Source organism: Leptonychotes weddellii, chromosome 13, assembly GCF_054177405.1.
Source record: "Leptonychotes weddellii isolate Sample4059 chromosome 13, ASM5417740v2, whole genome shotgun sequence".
NCBI classification, from domain to species: domain Eukaryota; kingdom Metazoa; phylum Chordata; class Mammalia; order Carnivora; family Phocidae; genus Leptonychotes; species Leptonychotes weddellii.
The window spans coordinates 25,358,781-25,373,905 of record NC_138381.1 but is presented as its reverse complement, the minus strand read 5'-3'; the positions used below and the strand labels follow the sequence as shown (position 1 = coordinate 25,373,905).

Here is a 15,125-nt window from a genome sequence, read left to right as displayed (position 1 = left end):
AAAAAAAGATTCTGGTTTATAGCATTTGTTTTGAAGAGCATAGCTAAGCCTGTGACTTACACGATGTGCCTCCCATAAAAGGGCCGGTCTGACATCGAAACCCACTGTAAAGTGAATTAGAGGTTCCCTCCACGGAAACATGGTTGTGCTGACAAACATGGGCCATAGGTTCTCACGCTAACTGCAGATCTTTGCAAACAAAACAAAATACATACTGAAGTATCAGCTACATTAACAAGGAAATCTGCGTGGCGCAATCACCCGCTGGGGAGGGTCTGGAAAGATACCTCCTTCTGACAAAGCTTTGCTCTCGCCTGGAAAGGACCAACCTAAAGAGAGCTTCGCACCTTCTTTGAAGTAGGCAGTGATGCAGGCTTCCGTGGTCTCAGCCATGTGGCGGACAGAAGCCAGGCTCTGACAGGCTGCTGTTAAGAGGGGCAGGACCACCAGCCCGTGCACTTTCTGTCCAATCCAGGTCCGGACACTGCCCCGGAGGAACTCTGCCGTTGGAATAGTCGCATTGTTCATCATCATTAGGACTTCCATAAAGAGGCTACTGAGGGCCATGTGGCGGGTTTGGCTGTCCATGTCTGCGGGGGAACATAGACACACTCCGTGAGAGGCTGCCGGAACGGCGACGTGAATGTGAGCAACTTCGGCTGCACTCTGGGCACATTTTACAATTTACAAATACTCTGGATGGTGCTTAGCTGGTAAGGATAGGATGCAGCACATCAGTACTTTGTAAGGGCACAGTAGGAACCACTGAGAGACCCCTGGTTACAGCAGGTGGCCAAGCAATACTTTAATAAAGAGACAATATCAAGTTGGCATGAAAGACTAAACTATTTATCAGAACATGCTTACTTAGACTTTAGCTTCCAAACTTTGCTCATTTGGAAAACCAAGCAGGCAGATCTCAGAAGTCACCTCGTAAATGGACTAGAAAAATACCTCCACCCTCACCACTACCAAAGCTATCAATATTCTGGAGTGATTTACAAGGAATAGAGGTTATTACTTAAAACAAAATATAAAAGTAAGGAAAAGAAACACCTTTTAAACCTTCTTAAAAGAGCTCCTAACTTAAACAGCTCTTATTTCCTTGTTTAAATGGAAAAAGAAAAGTGGACAGACTGATAATTTAAATGGGTCTTTCAAAAAAACTGAGATGAAAAGAGCACAGTGTATAAGAAAAAGCAAATTCATTGTACAAGACACCTGCGAATGAGCAGGTTACGGAGGTAGATTCCTTCCTCACATCCCAAAACAGAAAACCTTTTTCGCAGGCTATAGTTTTTGCCAACTACTTCTAGCTCTCCTTAAGCTAGGTAAAATTTTTTTAATGGAACAGAAGTGGGGCTTTGTCACCACAAGCCTCCCGTATTGACATCAGCGAGGGCAGGGGAGTCTGGGTCGTACTCGCCACACCTATCAAATCAAACTCGCCCACCTGCAAGTGTTAAATAAACTCTAACAACGTTACTGTAAGACCTACTTATTATGATCAAAGCAAGGACTTCAGGAACCAAAGTTCTAGACGTAAGTTCAACAATGTCTATGTGTGAGTGCATATTTTGTCATGTATTCCTACGGGTATGGGCATTCTTCTCTAAGGCCTTATCTCTGAATTTCAGCTCAAAAGCAACTGTATTTTAATGTGCCTTTTAATGATGACTCATAGGAACAAAAAACTCATACAGTAAGCCTCCTAACAGATCCCACCCTCTCCTCTCCTCTCCCTATGCATCATCAACACAGCCAACAAATGTTTTCTTAAAAACCAGATCTGATCCCGTCACTCTTCTGAGGAAGATCTTTCTAGAACACCCTCCCCTCCTGTGCTTGGCCAGCTATTATCTGACCTTCACGGCCTAAACACATTTGATCAACTCTAAAACCCTTTCTCTGGTATCGCCTGCTAATTTTTCTTTTTTTCTTTTAACACTGACTGGGTGTTACTGGTTAGAGGGGCTGATGCTAAAAGGTCAGGTGCACTATCCCATTTCATGCTTACAACACCCATATGAAACAGGTATGACTATTACCCCCACTTTGCAGATGAAGGTATAAAACTTGTACAAGATCACACAGCAGGTGGAACACCCACGCAGTCTGGTCCCAGAATCAGCTTTTTACCTACCATATTATATACCCTGTGCGGTAAATCTACATTGCAGGTACATACAAGAAATTTCAACTGATTTTTTGTTCACCACTTCTAACCAACCCAGACAGTGACACCAGCTTTCAATTGCTGTGCTTCCCTAAATACTACAGTTGCCCAGTTTCAAACAGTATTTAAGTAAATATTAAAACGTTTGTGAGATTCATCCACGTCGTGGCAGATTTTCACTGTTGCATTCTATTATACGAATATACTACAACAATTCATCCTTTCTACTGAACACACGGGTTGTTTCCGGTTTTGGATCCCCTCAGATGCATAGCTACAGTCACTGTTCACGTTTCCCAGGGCACAGGTGCATTTCTTTTGGAATATTCCAAGGAGTGGAATTCTGAGTCATAGGATATGCAAACTAGTAGATGACGGATGCCAAACTTTTAAAACTGGTTGTACCAATTTCCTCTGTGATCAGCAGTACATGAGTTACATTCATCCACATACTTGCCAACTTTGTATCGAAACCTTCTTAACTGTACTCACTATGGTGGATGGATGTGTCATCATCTGTCACTAAGGTTTTAATTTGCATTTCCCTGATTATTAACACGGTTAGCACCTTTCTGTAAATATACTGGTCATTTAGATATTCTCTTTTGTAGAATGTCAATTCAAGGGTCTTGTTCATTTTTTCTACTGGGTTGTCTTTTTCTCCCTTCTTTTATCCAGTGTGATAATTTTAGTCACTCATATTTAATGTTAATTACTGATGTAACTGGGTCTAAATCTACAATCTTACAATGTACTTTCCATTTATTCCCCAAATTCTACATCCCTTTTTCTCTCTTTTACTTCATTATTTCTTATTCTATTTTCTCTCTTTTGGTCTGGAAGTTAAACACCGTTCCAACATTCTTACAGTGGTTGCCTTACCAATTACACGTGCACTCTTGACTTTTCAAAAGTCTGATGTTAACTGGCTCCAAGGCAGTGCCAGGGCTCTGTAACATTCTAACCCCTACCAGCTCTCCCTGCTGGTGCCTTATCCCCAGGAAGCATTTCTATTATTATTGTTTTAGACAGTCATGTTTCATGTAGATTCACCTACACGTTTATCTGCCACTTTCATTGTTCTTCACACTCTCTCTCTTCCTACTTATCTTCTCCGGATTATTATCTCTTTCTTTCCACAGTCTTTGATCGTATTTTGCTATTCTTCTTATAACCTCTTAAGCTGGATTCTTATCTTATTAGCCTTCATCTTTTTAAAATTTTAATATACGCACTGAAGGCCAAGAAACTAAGTCCCACTTTAGCTGCACCCCACAAGTTTGGATGCATTGTTTTTTTATCCAGTTCCAAATCTTCTAAATTTCTATTATGACTGCTTCTTTGGTCATCATCAGGTAGTTAAAAGTTTGCTTCTTAATTTCCAGGGTATAGTTATATTTTATTACTGATTCCTAAGTTGACTGCACTGTGGTCTGTTGCACACCAGTCCTTTGGGACTGGTGGAGACTGGCTTTAAGCTGAACAAGGGTGAGGTTCCTTAGCCACTGTGTAGGGGACTCATCCCGCATATACAGGGCACATCTTGTCCACGTGCTCACTATACCCAGTGGGGCTCTTCAGACTTCCTAAAGCCTTACTGATTCTCCTTCGACTTCATCAATTACTGTGAGATGTGTGGCAAAATCTCTTACTGTGAGTGAATCTGACTTTTCCTAATTTTGTCAGTTTTCACTTCAGGTATTTGCAGTTGCTGCTGTATTATTAGGTACAAATACATTTATCATTAATATATGCTCCTGGTGGATTAAACCTTTTATCAATTTCCAATGACTCTATCTCTACTAATGCTTTTATTTATTTATTTTTTGTCATGCAACTTCAAAGCAGGGAAACACCCTAGAGATCACCTGGCTCTGTAATGCTTTCTGCTTCACAGTCCTATCTGCCCAATATTAATCTACTATGCCAGCTTTCTGTTTTAATAATTGCCTGATATGATTGCCTTATAGAAAGCTTTCTATATCCTATGCTCTATATGTACTTTTTAGAAACAGCTTAAGGCTGGATGTTCATTATTAATTCAGTCTGACAAACTTTTGTCTTTTAAGCTGAATATCTGTCCATTTACATTTACTGATGTATTTAAATTTTACCATCTTATTTTGGTTATTTTTCTCACCTTCTCCAAGCTTCTTTTCTTGCCTTCTTTGGACTGAATGCACTTTGGCCATTCCTTTTTATCTCCCTCCACTAACTTGGAAATTATACACTCTATTTCTATTCTTTTAGTGAATTTCTTAGCAATTTCAACATTCACATTTTACCAAGATGTAAATTTAATCAATTTATTGACCCTCTCAAACCATACTAAAACTTTAGATGCTTTTAAGTCAACCTCCTTCCTAACTTATATGTACTTGTGGCCATATAGTTTAATTTTTGCTTTTGCTTTTTAAACCCATAAATGCATGGTTACATAGTTTTCCATATGTGCCTAACATTTTACTACTTTCTCTGCTTACTTTTCCTGCTTATAATCCAAGCCTTTTTACTTGTGATCACTCTACTTCTACCTAAAGAACATGCTTTAGGATTTCCTTCAAGTGATGTCATGGGGACAAACAATCTCAGTTTTCAATGAAAGTATCTTTATATCACCCTCATCCTTGCAAGATGGTTTCTCTTAGTTTACAGCTCCAGGTTACAAGTCACTTCCACACAGCACACTGAAGCTGTTCCACTGTCTTAGCTTCCTTTGTTGCTACTGAGAAGTCAGCAGTGTAAATGTTCCTTTGTAGGTGTCCGTCCGCCCTCCTTCCTGGGTGTGAAAGTTCTTTCCTTTGTCCCTGGTGCTCGTCCAGCATCACCACAGTGTGACAGTGTGTAGAGATGTGCATTTCTCGGTCCTGCTTAGGATCTGCTGGGTTCACTGAATCTAAGGAGTGTTGTGCTCATCAGCCCTGGAAAATTCTCAGCCCTGCTGTCTCTCGGCTATTCCTGCCTCCCCCCAGGTCTGTCTATCCTCTCCGGGAATTCTGACTGGATGACTGCATGTATGTTCCATCTTCCCGGCCTGTCCCCCAGGCCCTCTAACCTCGCTTCCATGTTCTTTCTCTGTCTGTTCTACATTCTGGACACTGTGTTCATATGTATTCTCCAGTTTACTAATTTTCTCTTTAAATGAGTTGAACCTGCTGTTAAACTTACCCATTAAGTTTTTATTACAAGTGCTATATTTTACATTTCTAGAATATCGGATTCTCCCTCAAAGCTGTATATTTCTATAATTTCTTGCTCCTACCGACATTTTCAAATTTCTCTTATTTTATTAAATAGATAAAAATACTTTTTTGTTTACTGTACTAATTATTTCAGTATCTTAAGTCGTTCTCTGCTGACTTGCTTGTGGTGCCTTGTTTCCTTGTGTGTTTTATGACTTTTTCTTTTTTTACTATGAGTTCATATTCCTTGGAACTCTGAGGCCAGAGCTGAAGATGGGTTTCTCCAACGTGGCTCTGTGGGTGCTTTCCCCTGGGCATCTAATGGCACTGCCAACGCAGAACAACTTGTACTCAGTTCCCAGGCTGAGGGATTTTTCTCTGGACAGTCTAGGTAGTAGGAATTTGTGCCTCAGACACACATGAGGGTCAGCTTATGCCTACTAATTTTCAAAAGAGACAGCTCTCTTTCCCCACCACATAGACATCTGACCCAACACCCAGGTCAAACGGATTATTGTCTTTGCTCTCCTCTCCCAGGGGCAGGTTTATCTCTGGCTCATCCTTACACTGAAGATGCCATCCTGTGGGTGATGCATACGAGCTCCTTTCAGGCCCCCATCTCCAGCAGCCCCGGGCTTTAGTGCTCCCCTACCCCACCCCAGTCTAAGATGGTCCCGTAAAAGCCTTCAAGGGGGGGCGCCTGGGTGGCTCAGTCGGTTAAGCGACTGCCTTCGGCTCAGGTCATGATCCTGGAGTCCCGGGATCGAGTCCCACATCGGGCTCCCTGCTCAGCGGGGAGTCTGCTTCTCCCTCTGACCCTCCTCCCTCTCGTGCTCTCTGTCTCTCATTCTCTCTCGCAAATAAATAAAATCTAAAAAAAAAAAAAAGCCTTCAAGGGGGAAGCCAGCTTCAGCACTCCATCTACGTTTATGGGCTCCTCCTTTCACTTAGCTTCTGACTTCTAAGATTTCCCACCACCTCATGATAAGTTTCATTGTCGGTTTCCTAAAAACATTTTGTCCAGCATTCTTAGTTGTTTTCAGCAGAAGCAGTCAGGATACCCAGTCCACCAAACTGCCAGGAGCACAAGCTCTCCACACACAGTTTCTTTACACGTCTACAGGTGATTCTGAAGGGCTCTCCCAGTGAAGAGCGAAAGCATCTCGGGATGCTGCTCACTGGCCGTCTCTGGTTCCCTCCTACTTATTAAATCCAGCTGTCTAGCTTAGCCCTCAGTCCCGTTAATCTCACACCAGCATCTGACAGTGTCAACTCCTCCTCAAGTTCTTAGCATTTGTCCCTCCCCTGGTGCTGACATGACAGTGTCCCTGGGAGCCCATCCTCTCTCCGAGCACCACTTCTCTGGGAACAAGACTGAAAGTGTCCTGCCCAGGCCCCTGATCTCACAAGAACAGGGATTCACCCACTGAATGGAGACACGACGGCCCATGGGCCACTCACCAGGTGGGTTAAAGACGATGATATCATCCAAGAGCTTAGACATCTCCTTTTCTAGGACTGCTAAGGTGATTTTTCCATTTTGCTCCAGGGAGCTGAGGAACTGAACCATCTGATGAGTGAAGGCTCGGCACTTTGGAACTGCATCCTGACAAATAATAAAAGGAGCATTCACTTGAATCCATGCAAGCAGTGTAAACTGAGTATTCCCTGGGGGCATGTCACTGCTCTGAATGCTTCGGGAGGGAGAGGCGAGGACAGAGCAGGAGGCCACATGAAGACAGGTGTGTGTCTAAGGGCCCTGTGTCTAGGGATATGCAAATCTGTGGTAACACTTACACCACAACCCACGTTCTCCCAAATTCCAGAACATCCTTCCTTTTTCACTACACCAATAGCAATGTTAACTACACATTGATTACTTGCCAGAAACTTTTCCAAAAACTTTTATATTCACTACCTAATTTAATTCTCACAACAACACTTTGAGGCAAAGTACTATTTCCAACTCAGATGAGAAAACGAACGTCAGAATGGCCATGAGCTGGGGACCGGAGTTTGTCAGACCTCAAATTCATGCTCATAATTTCGCTGCCATTCTGCTGCCAGTGACATCCAGATCTCTAAACCAAAGGCTGCCGCCCTCAATCCTTTCGCCCTCTTGTTAGCGTGTAATACTGCTAGTAAGTGAAGGTTTAGCAAAAGAGGTAATTAAAACTAAAAGATCTGAGAGGCCAAAATAGGAGTACACAATGGTACACATCCTCTAACTCTTTCACCTGAGCCATCACAGGGTTTGAGACCGTCCTCAGCAGCACCTCCACTACCACAATCCTGAAGAACATTCTGCCTTTTAAAGCACCCACTCAACTTACAAGATGTTTCTGGCTGTCAGTAGGAATGGAAAGGCCCGCAGACACTCTTAGGAGCTTCATGATTAATTCTGCAGAAGATTCCTTTGCCAGGATGATGGCTGGCTGGTAATGGCTGCTGAAATAACTGAGCACGCTCTGGTAGGACACGGTATCCACGAGATGCCATGAGAGTGAGCTTGTTTGTCCGAGGAGGTTCAGGAGAGGTGAATCCTAAAAATAAAACACATACTCCTTTAGTTTCGGAGTTCTCAGTTTCCCAGAAATATGTATCTCTGGTCTATGGAGTGATCACTAAGATGGCCTATGATAAGCACTGAACAGTTAAGATGTCAAGTAAGTATCTACTGAAGCTAGAAGTACTAGTGAAAGTAATAACCAAGGTCTTGGCAAAAACACATTAACTTTAAAATCTGTAAGTATTCAGAACCCAATTTTCAAAGGAACTCTCAGATCTGGTGGCAGAACTAGCAATTAACGAGATGTAAAATAAAATTGACTTGCATTCTCTAACTCAGTGTGCTTCCCTTCATAACCCAGAATTAGATTATGAACGATCCCAGAAAATCGGGCGCCTAGTCTGAAGGCACATCCCATATGCCAAGCAGATATTCACACTGACAGAGGTGTTAGGGAAACAAGTGAAAAGCTACAACCTCGTAGGGAGTGGGGCTCTAGGAAGCCTTGCCAAGTCTTCATCACAGGCTCTCCAAACTTACTGCTTGGTCTACCAGCTGATCTTCCTTTGCCAATAAAATCATCATGAAAAGGAGGCAGACAATCATGCTCCGGGTCTCTGGGTGGGGACTGGGGCTCCAGGCATCAGAGAGCACACTGACCCAGTTGACTTCGCACAGGACAGACCCCAAAAATAAGAAGCAGCTCTTAGGGCTTCCTCGTTCCACCTTAAAGGGAAATGAATCAAAATTAATGTTTTCCTTTAAACTGTCTGTGTTCTTAAAAATGTGTATAAATCAATGCTTACTAAATTGAATTTTAAAAATAACTTTCCCCCAAATTATAAAAACCATGTCCGAATCCTTCCCCGCAAAGATTTAGACTTAACATTTGTAATATTTTTTCTTCCATCCTCAGTGAACGCATACATTTTTCAGCTTCTTTAGAGTTCATTATTTATTCCACTAGTTCTTAACAGGAGAGGAATGACCTTCCCTAGCTCTAACCAGGGTGGTAAATCCCTGCCACAGTCACCAATGCTCTGTCACAATCCTCAGATGTGCTAAGATAGAACAAAGGTTGAGATCTATTAGTCAGTAGTTCCTAAAGCTGATTGTGCAGCAGAACCACCTGGAGAACTCACTAAAACACAGATTGTGGGACCCTACCCCCACAATTTTATATTTCCTACATCTAGGGTGAGAGCAGGAATTTGGATTTCTAACAAGCTCCCAGGTGGTGCCAACACTGCTGGTTCTAGGACCATACTTTGAGACCCGCTCTATTATTGTATATAATTTTTATACTGCCTTTTTGGTATAATGTTATGTTATAAAAATGTCTCCACATCATTAGACTTTGTGATTTTTGATGACTGCATAATATTTAATTAAATCCTATTTAAAAGATATTTAAAATATACTAGGGATTGGTGGGGGGGTGGTAAATGTATTTTACAGTATATAATCAATGTCAGAGTTAACTCTTATTAGCCCATTTCAGCAGTCTGTTTAAAATAAAACATGGCTAGCTATAAATTTTTCTATTTAAAATGAAGATTAAAAAGCCATTTATAAAATCAGTCAATGGAATCTGGTGATGATTCATGCCCTCCTGTGACTACCATCATTATATCATATTAACTGCTGCTTCTTTTCCCTTTTATTCCTCATCCTCTTTTTTCACCTGTTCTCTATCCTCACTCCAAACCCCTCAAAACACATCCCTTCTTACTCCAGAAAGACACACAGGACTGAAAGGCTTCCTGCTTCCAGCCAGGTCAGCATTATCTCTCATTAGACTAAAATACCTAGAGGCACCGAGTCTACAGCGACCCTTCGGGGCTGTGCTCACATTTCATCTGTCACACAGCTGAGGCCGCCCGCTTCAAGCCACCCTACAGCTCTTTAAGCAAACATTCTCTTCCATGTTCATAGTAGTGATAAATATCTACTCGGGACCTATCTCATATACTAAACCGGCTATAAAATCATTCCTAAACTTTTATTTTGGAGACAGCCGTCCTCAGCCTTCCCTGGAGCTCAGCTGCAGAGGAGCGGCTGACAAGCACAGCCCTGGGTGCTCTCCACGGTCAGCACTAACAGACCACAGTACGTTTTCCGGACCGTCAGAGACCACCGTGGACCTGCAGGAATTAAAGCACTTACGGTGTCTCAGTCATCAACGTGACGTCAAGTGAGGAGTAAACACAAAAGAACTGGTGACTCTGAATAAATAAACTGAAACGACTATAAAAAGCTAAGACAAGACGATAAGGGGCTTTTAAAAATGGAAACCTAAGGGGTGCCTGGGTGGCTCAGTCGTTAGGCATCTGCCTTCGGCTCAGGTCATGATCCCAGGGTCCTGGGATCAAGTCCCACATCAGGCTCCCTGCCCGGCGGGAAGCCTGCTTCTCCCTCTCCCACTCCCCCTGCTTGTGTTCCCTCTCTCGCTGTCTCTCTCTCTCTCTCTGTCAAATAAATAAATAAATAAATAATCTTTAAAAATGGAAACCTAAGAACAACAACAACAAAAATGCCGGGTGCTATGTAAGTGACCTACTGGGGCTGTTTTTTGTAACTATTGCTTCTACTGCTAAGACTCACATACGTATTAGCAATTTTTCCAAGTCGTTTCGGGTCTTTATATGATTATGATGCGTCACTGGTTGTTACGATGCACTTCTGTCTCCTACAGCATTATTCCCTTATGTAACTGCTTAAAGAAACTAATGGCTTGAGTACCAATTACATTTTGCTTTAATAGAACATTTAACAACATGGAAGCCTGATGATACTGTCCTAGAAAAAGATGCAAACCCAGAGACACCAAGACTGAGCATGACAAAGTCATTAAACCATGTACTCCTACAACAATATTACGAAAGTCCAGGGTTGACAGCCATGCTACAGTCAACATCTTTCCCTGGGTTTAAAAATGGTCCTACAAATGTCTTCCAGTTGCCTACTCCCGCAGTAAAATGAATTCCACGGAACGCTGCTTCCCACAAGCACCATTTGGGCAACACAGAATGCGAGCACAGTCCACTCTAGCACCCACTGGAGCCGGGCCTGAGAACCGCAGTGAGCAGGCTGCTCCCTAGGAGCCAGGCTGTGACACGGAGCGCGAGGGCTCACTTTGAAGAAGGCCTCCATGAGCATCTGGTCAGGGTGCAGGTCCCTCCATGGAAGTCTCCGGTAGGCACTATGGAAGGCGTACAGAATGAACTCTGGCATTCTGGGGGCTGTACACGCTTCACAATAATGCATCAGGTGTAACCGAAGGGCTCCTTCATCACTTGGCAACAGCTTATCTAAAATTCAAGCAGAAAACACAGCTGAAGACCTTCTAGGTTATCTTTAAAAACAAACAAACACGGGGCGCCTGGGTGGCTCAGTCGTTAAGTGTCTGCCTTCGGCTCAGGTCATGATCCCGGGGTCCTGGGATCGAGCCCCGCATCGGGCTCCCTGCTCCGCGGGGAGTCTGCTTCTCCCTCTCCCACTCCCCCTGCTTGTGTTCCCTCACTGTGTCTCTTTCTGTCAAATAAATAAATAAAATCTTTAAAAACAAAAAACAAACACAAAACAAAAATTTGAACTAAAAGTCTAAAACCTAAGTTTCTCAATAATTACCAAATTTCAAAGATTTTCATGTGCCAGGAAAAAAAAAACAAAAAACTGATGGCAAATTAATAGCAAAGACCGGTACTATAATTACTTACTTGGGGAACCAGAATGAGAAGCTGGTAGGTGGGAGATAGCAGGGGCGATCAATTTTTCTTTAAAACTTCTAGCTAAATGGCTTTTTAACTCAAATACACTTGCACAACCCCACCCACTTCTAGGCATCCCTCCAGTCTGCTGCCCTCAGCATATAATCAGTCACCAGCATGGAGCACTCATTCATTTGGCGCCTTGGAGGAATCCAATATCGCTCAAAAGGAAATGTTGCACATGACTAAAACGTAACCCTTGGTGCAGTACGACTAGATGATTAACTGTCACTTGGCTAAGTTATTCTAAAACGACACTCCTCTGCGACATGGATCACTCAGTATTAAAGTCACAAGTATCAATTACCTCAGTGCCCGCAAGAGTGAATGCCAGTATAAGGGGCATTTAGTCTAAAACAAAACTTTTCAGATGTTCTGGTTCTACGCAAAGGAATGAATGTAGTCAAAGAAGAGAGAGCCAGCCGCCCACAACAACACGAGAAACCTGATGGTGGTTCTTAGTGGTGGCTTTTGAAAAATGGCCAATGAGCATCAACCCATGGTAGCAATCGATTTATCATTTCCAACATACCTGTGCCCTTGATTCACAGTCCTTACTTTATTCTACAGTATGAAACATCAACATGTTTTTAACCTTTTAAGACAAGGTAAGGCTAGCATTTATTTAAATATGAATAAAAGATAGTTTTGTTTAAATAAGGATGGATATATAGTTGGATGTCTAAAAGGTAATCTCTGAGGACAAGACTGAATTTCTAGTTCCAGCCCAGACACACATTAAGTTCTGTGAGCTCAGATAAATTCATTTTGCTTTTTGGGTCTTCATTTTCTCATGAATAAAAGGAGGGAGCTGGATCAGAAGATCTCACTAAAAGGCTATAATAAAATGCTTTTTCCTACTTTGCATAGTTCTGTTTCCTCTCCTTGAACTCAGCTACCAATTCCTGATGTTAGCCATGGACCCTCCTGTTCCCAAGCCACTTTCTTATTTTATATACACAGGCAAGAGCCTGAGAGAGTGCTTGTCCCCTATACTAAGAAACTAAACATACAGGGGCACCTGGGTGGCTCAGTCGGTTAAACATCCAACTCGATCTCAGCTCGTGTTTGATCTCAGGATGGTGAGCTCAAGCCCCATGTTGGGTTCTATGCTGCGCATGGAGCCTGCTTAAAAAAAAAAAAAGTTTATATATATATATATAGTGCCTTTGTGATTATAATTTGATGCTCAAATATTTTTGATGATGATAAGCAGCTAGAAGTTTGTCTTTCTAAAAAAAGTGATTACTGTTAGTATTTCATATGTTACTCATTAAACCAATACTTATCAAATAGACACTGAGATTATGGCACTGCGTAAGTCTTGTAGGGGATAAAAAGAATAATGTTTCTGGACCTAGAGTTTACATCTTACAGTTCGGTCAAAAATTGTTTTTTAAAGAGATCTGGCATGTATGTAAAAGGTCAATCAAAAGTACCAGATGATGGGGTACCTGGGTGGCTCAGTCAGTTGGGCTTCCAACTCTTGATTTTGGCTCAGGTCATGACCTCAGGATCATGAGATCGAGCCCCAAGTCGGGTTCCATGCTGGGTGTGGAGCCTGCTTGGGATTCTGTCTCTCCTTTCTGACCCCGCCAACCCCCTGTGCGCTTTCTCTCTCTCTTAAAAAAAATATATATATCTAGACAATGGAATACTGTTCAGTGCTAAAAGGAATGAACTATCAAGCCATGTAAAGACTCGGAGGAACTTAAATGCATATCACTAAGTGAAAGAACCCCATATGAAAAGCTACATAATATATGATTCCAACTATTTGGCATTCTAAAAAAACTAAAACTATGGAGACAAGAAAAAAAAATCAGTGGTCACCTAGAATTAGGTGGGAGGGGGGAGAGTAGGCAGAACACAGAGGATCCTTGGGGCCACGAAACTACTCTGCAGGATACCATAATGGTGGATACGTGTCATTACATAGCCGTCAAAGTCCACAGAATGTACAACGCCAAGAGTGGATGGTAACGTAAACTATGAGCTTTGGGTGACAATGAGGTGTCAGTGTAGGCCCATCAGCTGTAAGCAGCATACCACTCTGGCGGTGGGGGGTTGTTGATAGGAGGGGAGGTTGCGTGTGGGAGGTGGGGGGGGGGTCATATGGGCACTCCGTGTACTTTCTGCTCAATTTGGCTGCAAACCTAAATCTGTTCTGCATACACACACACATCTGTCTTTCAGGACCGAAGGCCACATTGTTAAGTCAGCGACTACGAGCCACAGAGAATGTGGCTGCCGCAGAAGCAGACCAGTCAGAAACAGAAGGTGCCCAGCAGGCCGCGCTCCTTCAGGACCCACTGCAGTGCCCGAGGGGAGCCAACAATTGAGCACAGAGTGGCCACTTCTGCCCAACGTGGGAGCGGTAGGGCAGAATGTCTGCCTGGCGCCGGCCGCTGGACTGGCCGCCCCTTGGTCGGAGCTGCACCGCAGGCAGGCGCACTGCTCTTCCCTCCCACTCGCCTCTCACAGCTGTCCCACCTGCGCGGGGGTCCGAGGCCACTGCCCCAAACAGATCTCTGGCATTTGGGCTCCATCACGGTGTCTACTGCCCAAGGACTCAAACTGCAGAGGTGCGCTAGAAGATTCAGAGGCAGGCAAGAAACACATGCACATAAACACATGTGCGAAAGAATATAAAGTACCCGAGGCTTCATCTGGTAGTGGAATCAGCATGAGCAAGGGCAGCGAGGGGAGCGCCAAGGACATTCGCAGAACAGTGCGTCAAGCGGTATGGCTGGAGTGGAAGGTTTCCATGAAGAAACCATCACATAATGTTGAAGTACACTGGGCCAGCCATATCGGAATGCTGGGCAGAAACACAACACTTTAAAGTTTGGAAATATGAATATGATAGGATATAAATACTACTTCACGAAAATCAATCTAGTCAGTAGGCAGGAACAGAAACTGGAGATAGGAAAAACAGGAGGCGATTGCAAGAATCTTGGGGGGGTGTGTGGAACGAATGTCTTTATAAACCTCCCAATATAAAACATGTAGATACACTAGATAAAACAAAACATCTCTGAAAATGCAGAACTACGTTCGCTCAATGGAAGTAAACAGGGCCAGAAGCAGGGACCAGAAGCAAAGAGAGACCAGGAAACCTGGGTATTGAACAGACATTGAAGCCTCGGCTGCCCGTGGACGGTCGGCTTCTGAGGGGTTCTAACAGCATGAGGAGTCTCCTAAGGACTGGGCCCTCACTGAAAGAGCAGATCAGGGTAAGATCTCTGCCTTCACCTTGACTCAGAGCCAAGGAGAGGAACAAGTTGACTGTGAACACTGAGGCCCGCCGGCAAGTGAGCCTGGGGTCTGACTGTTTACAGCACAACAGTGAGAAACCACAAGCCAAGTAATTACACAACTCCCACTGGCAACAAATGCAGATCTCCTCTGGAGGACACACCCTCAAGCCCTTGTCTTTATGGAATTCCCACAGAGAGAATCTCTCTAAATGCGGGCTCACAATA

General features: G+C 43.3%; 1 protein-coding gene across 1 annotated transcript in view; it reads right to left on the bottom strand.

The window, feature by feature from the left end:
- EPG5 (ectopic P-granules 5 autophagy tethering factor) overlaps window positions 1-15,125 on the bottom strand; it is a 104,419-nt gene that overhangs the window by 10,553 nt on the left and 78,741 nt on the right. The window contains exons 36-40 of the mRNA XM_081802531.1: window positions 11,003-11,178; window positions 8,408-8,593; window positions 7,692-7,901; window positions 6,820-6,964; window positions 348-590 (exon numbers count right to left, since the gene is read on the bottom strand). Coding sequence (XP_081658657.1) covers window positions 348-590; window positions 6,820-6,964; window positions 7,692-7,901; window positions 8,408-8,593; window positions 11,003-11,178 — 960 coding nt within the window. The remainder of the gene's footprint in view (window positions 1-347; window positions 591-6,819; window positions 6,965-7,691; window positions 7,902-8,407; window positions 8,594-11,002; window positions 11,179-15,125) is intronic.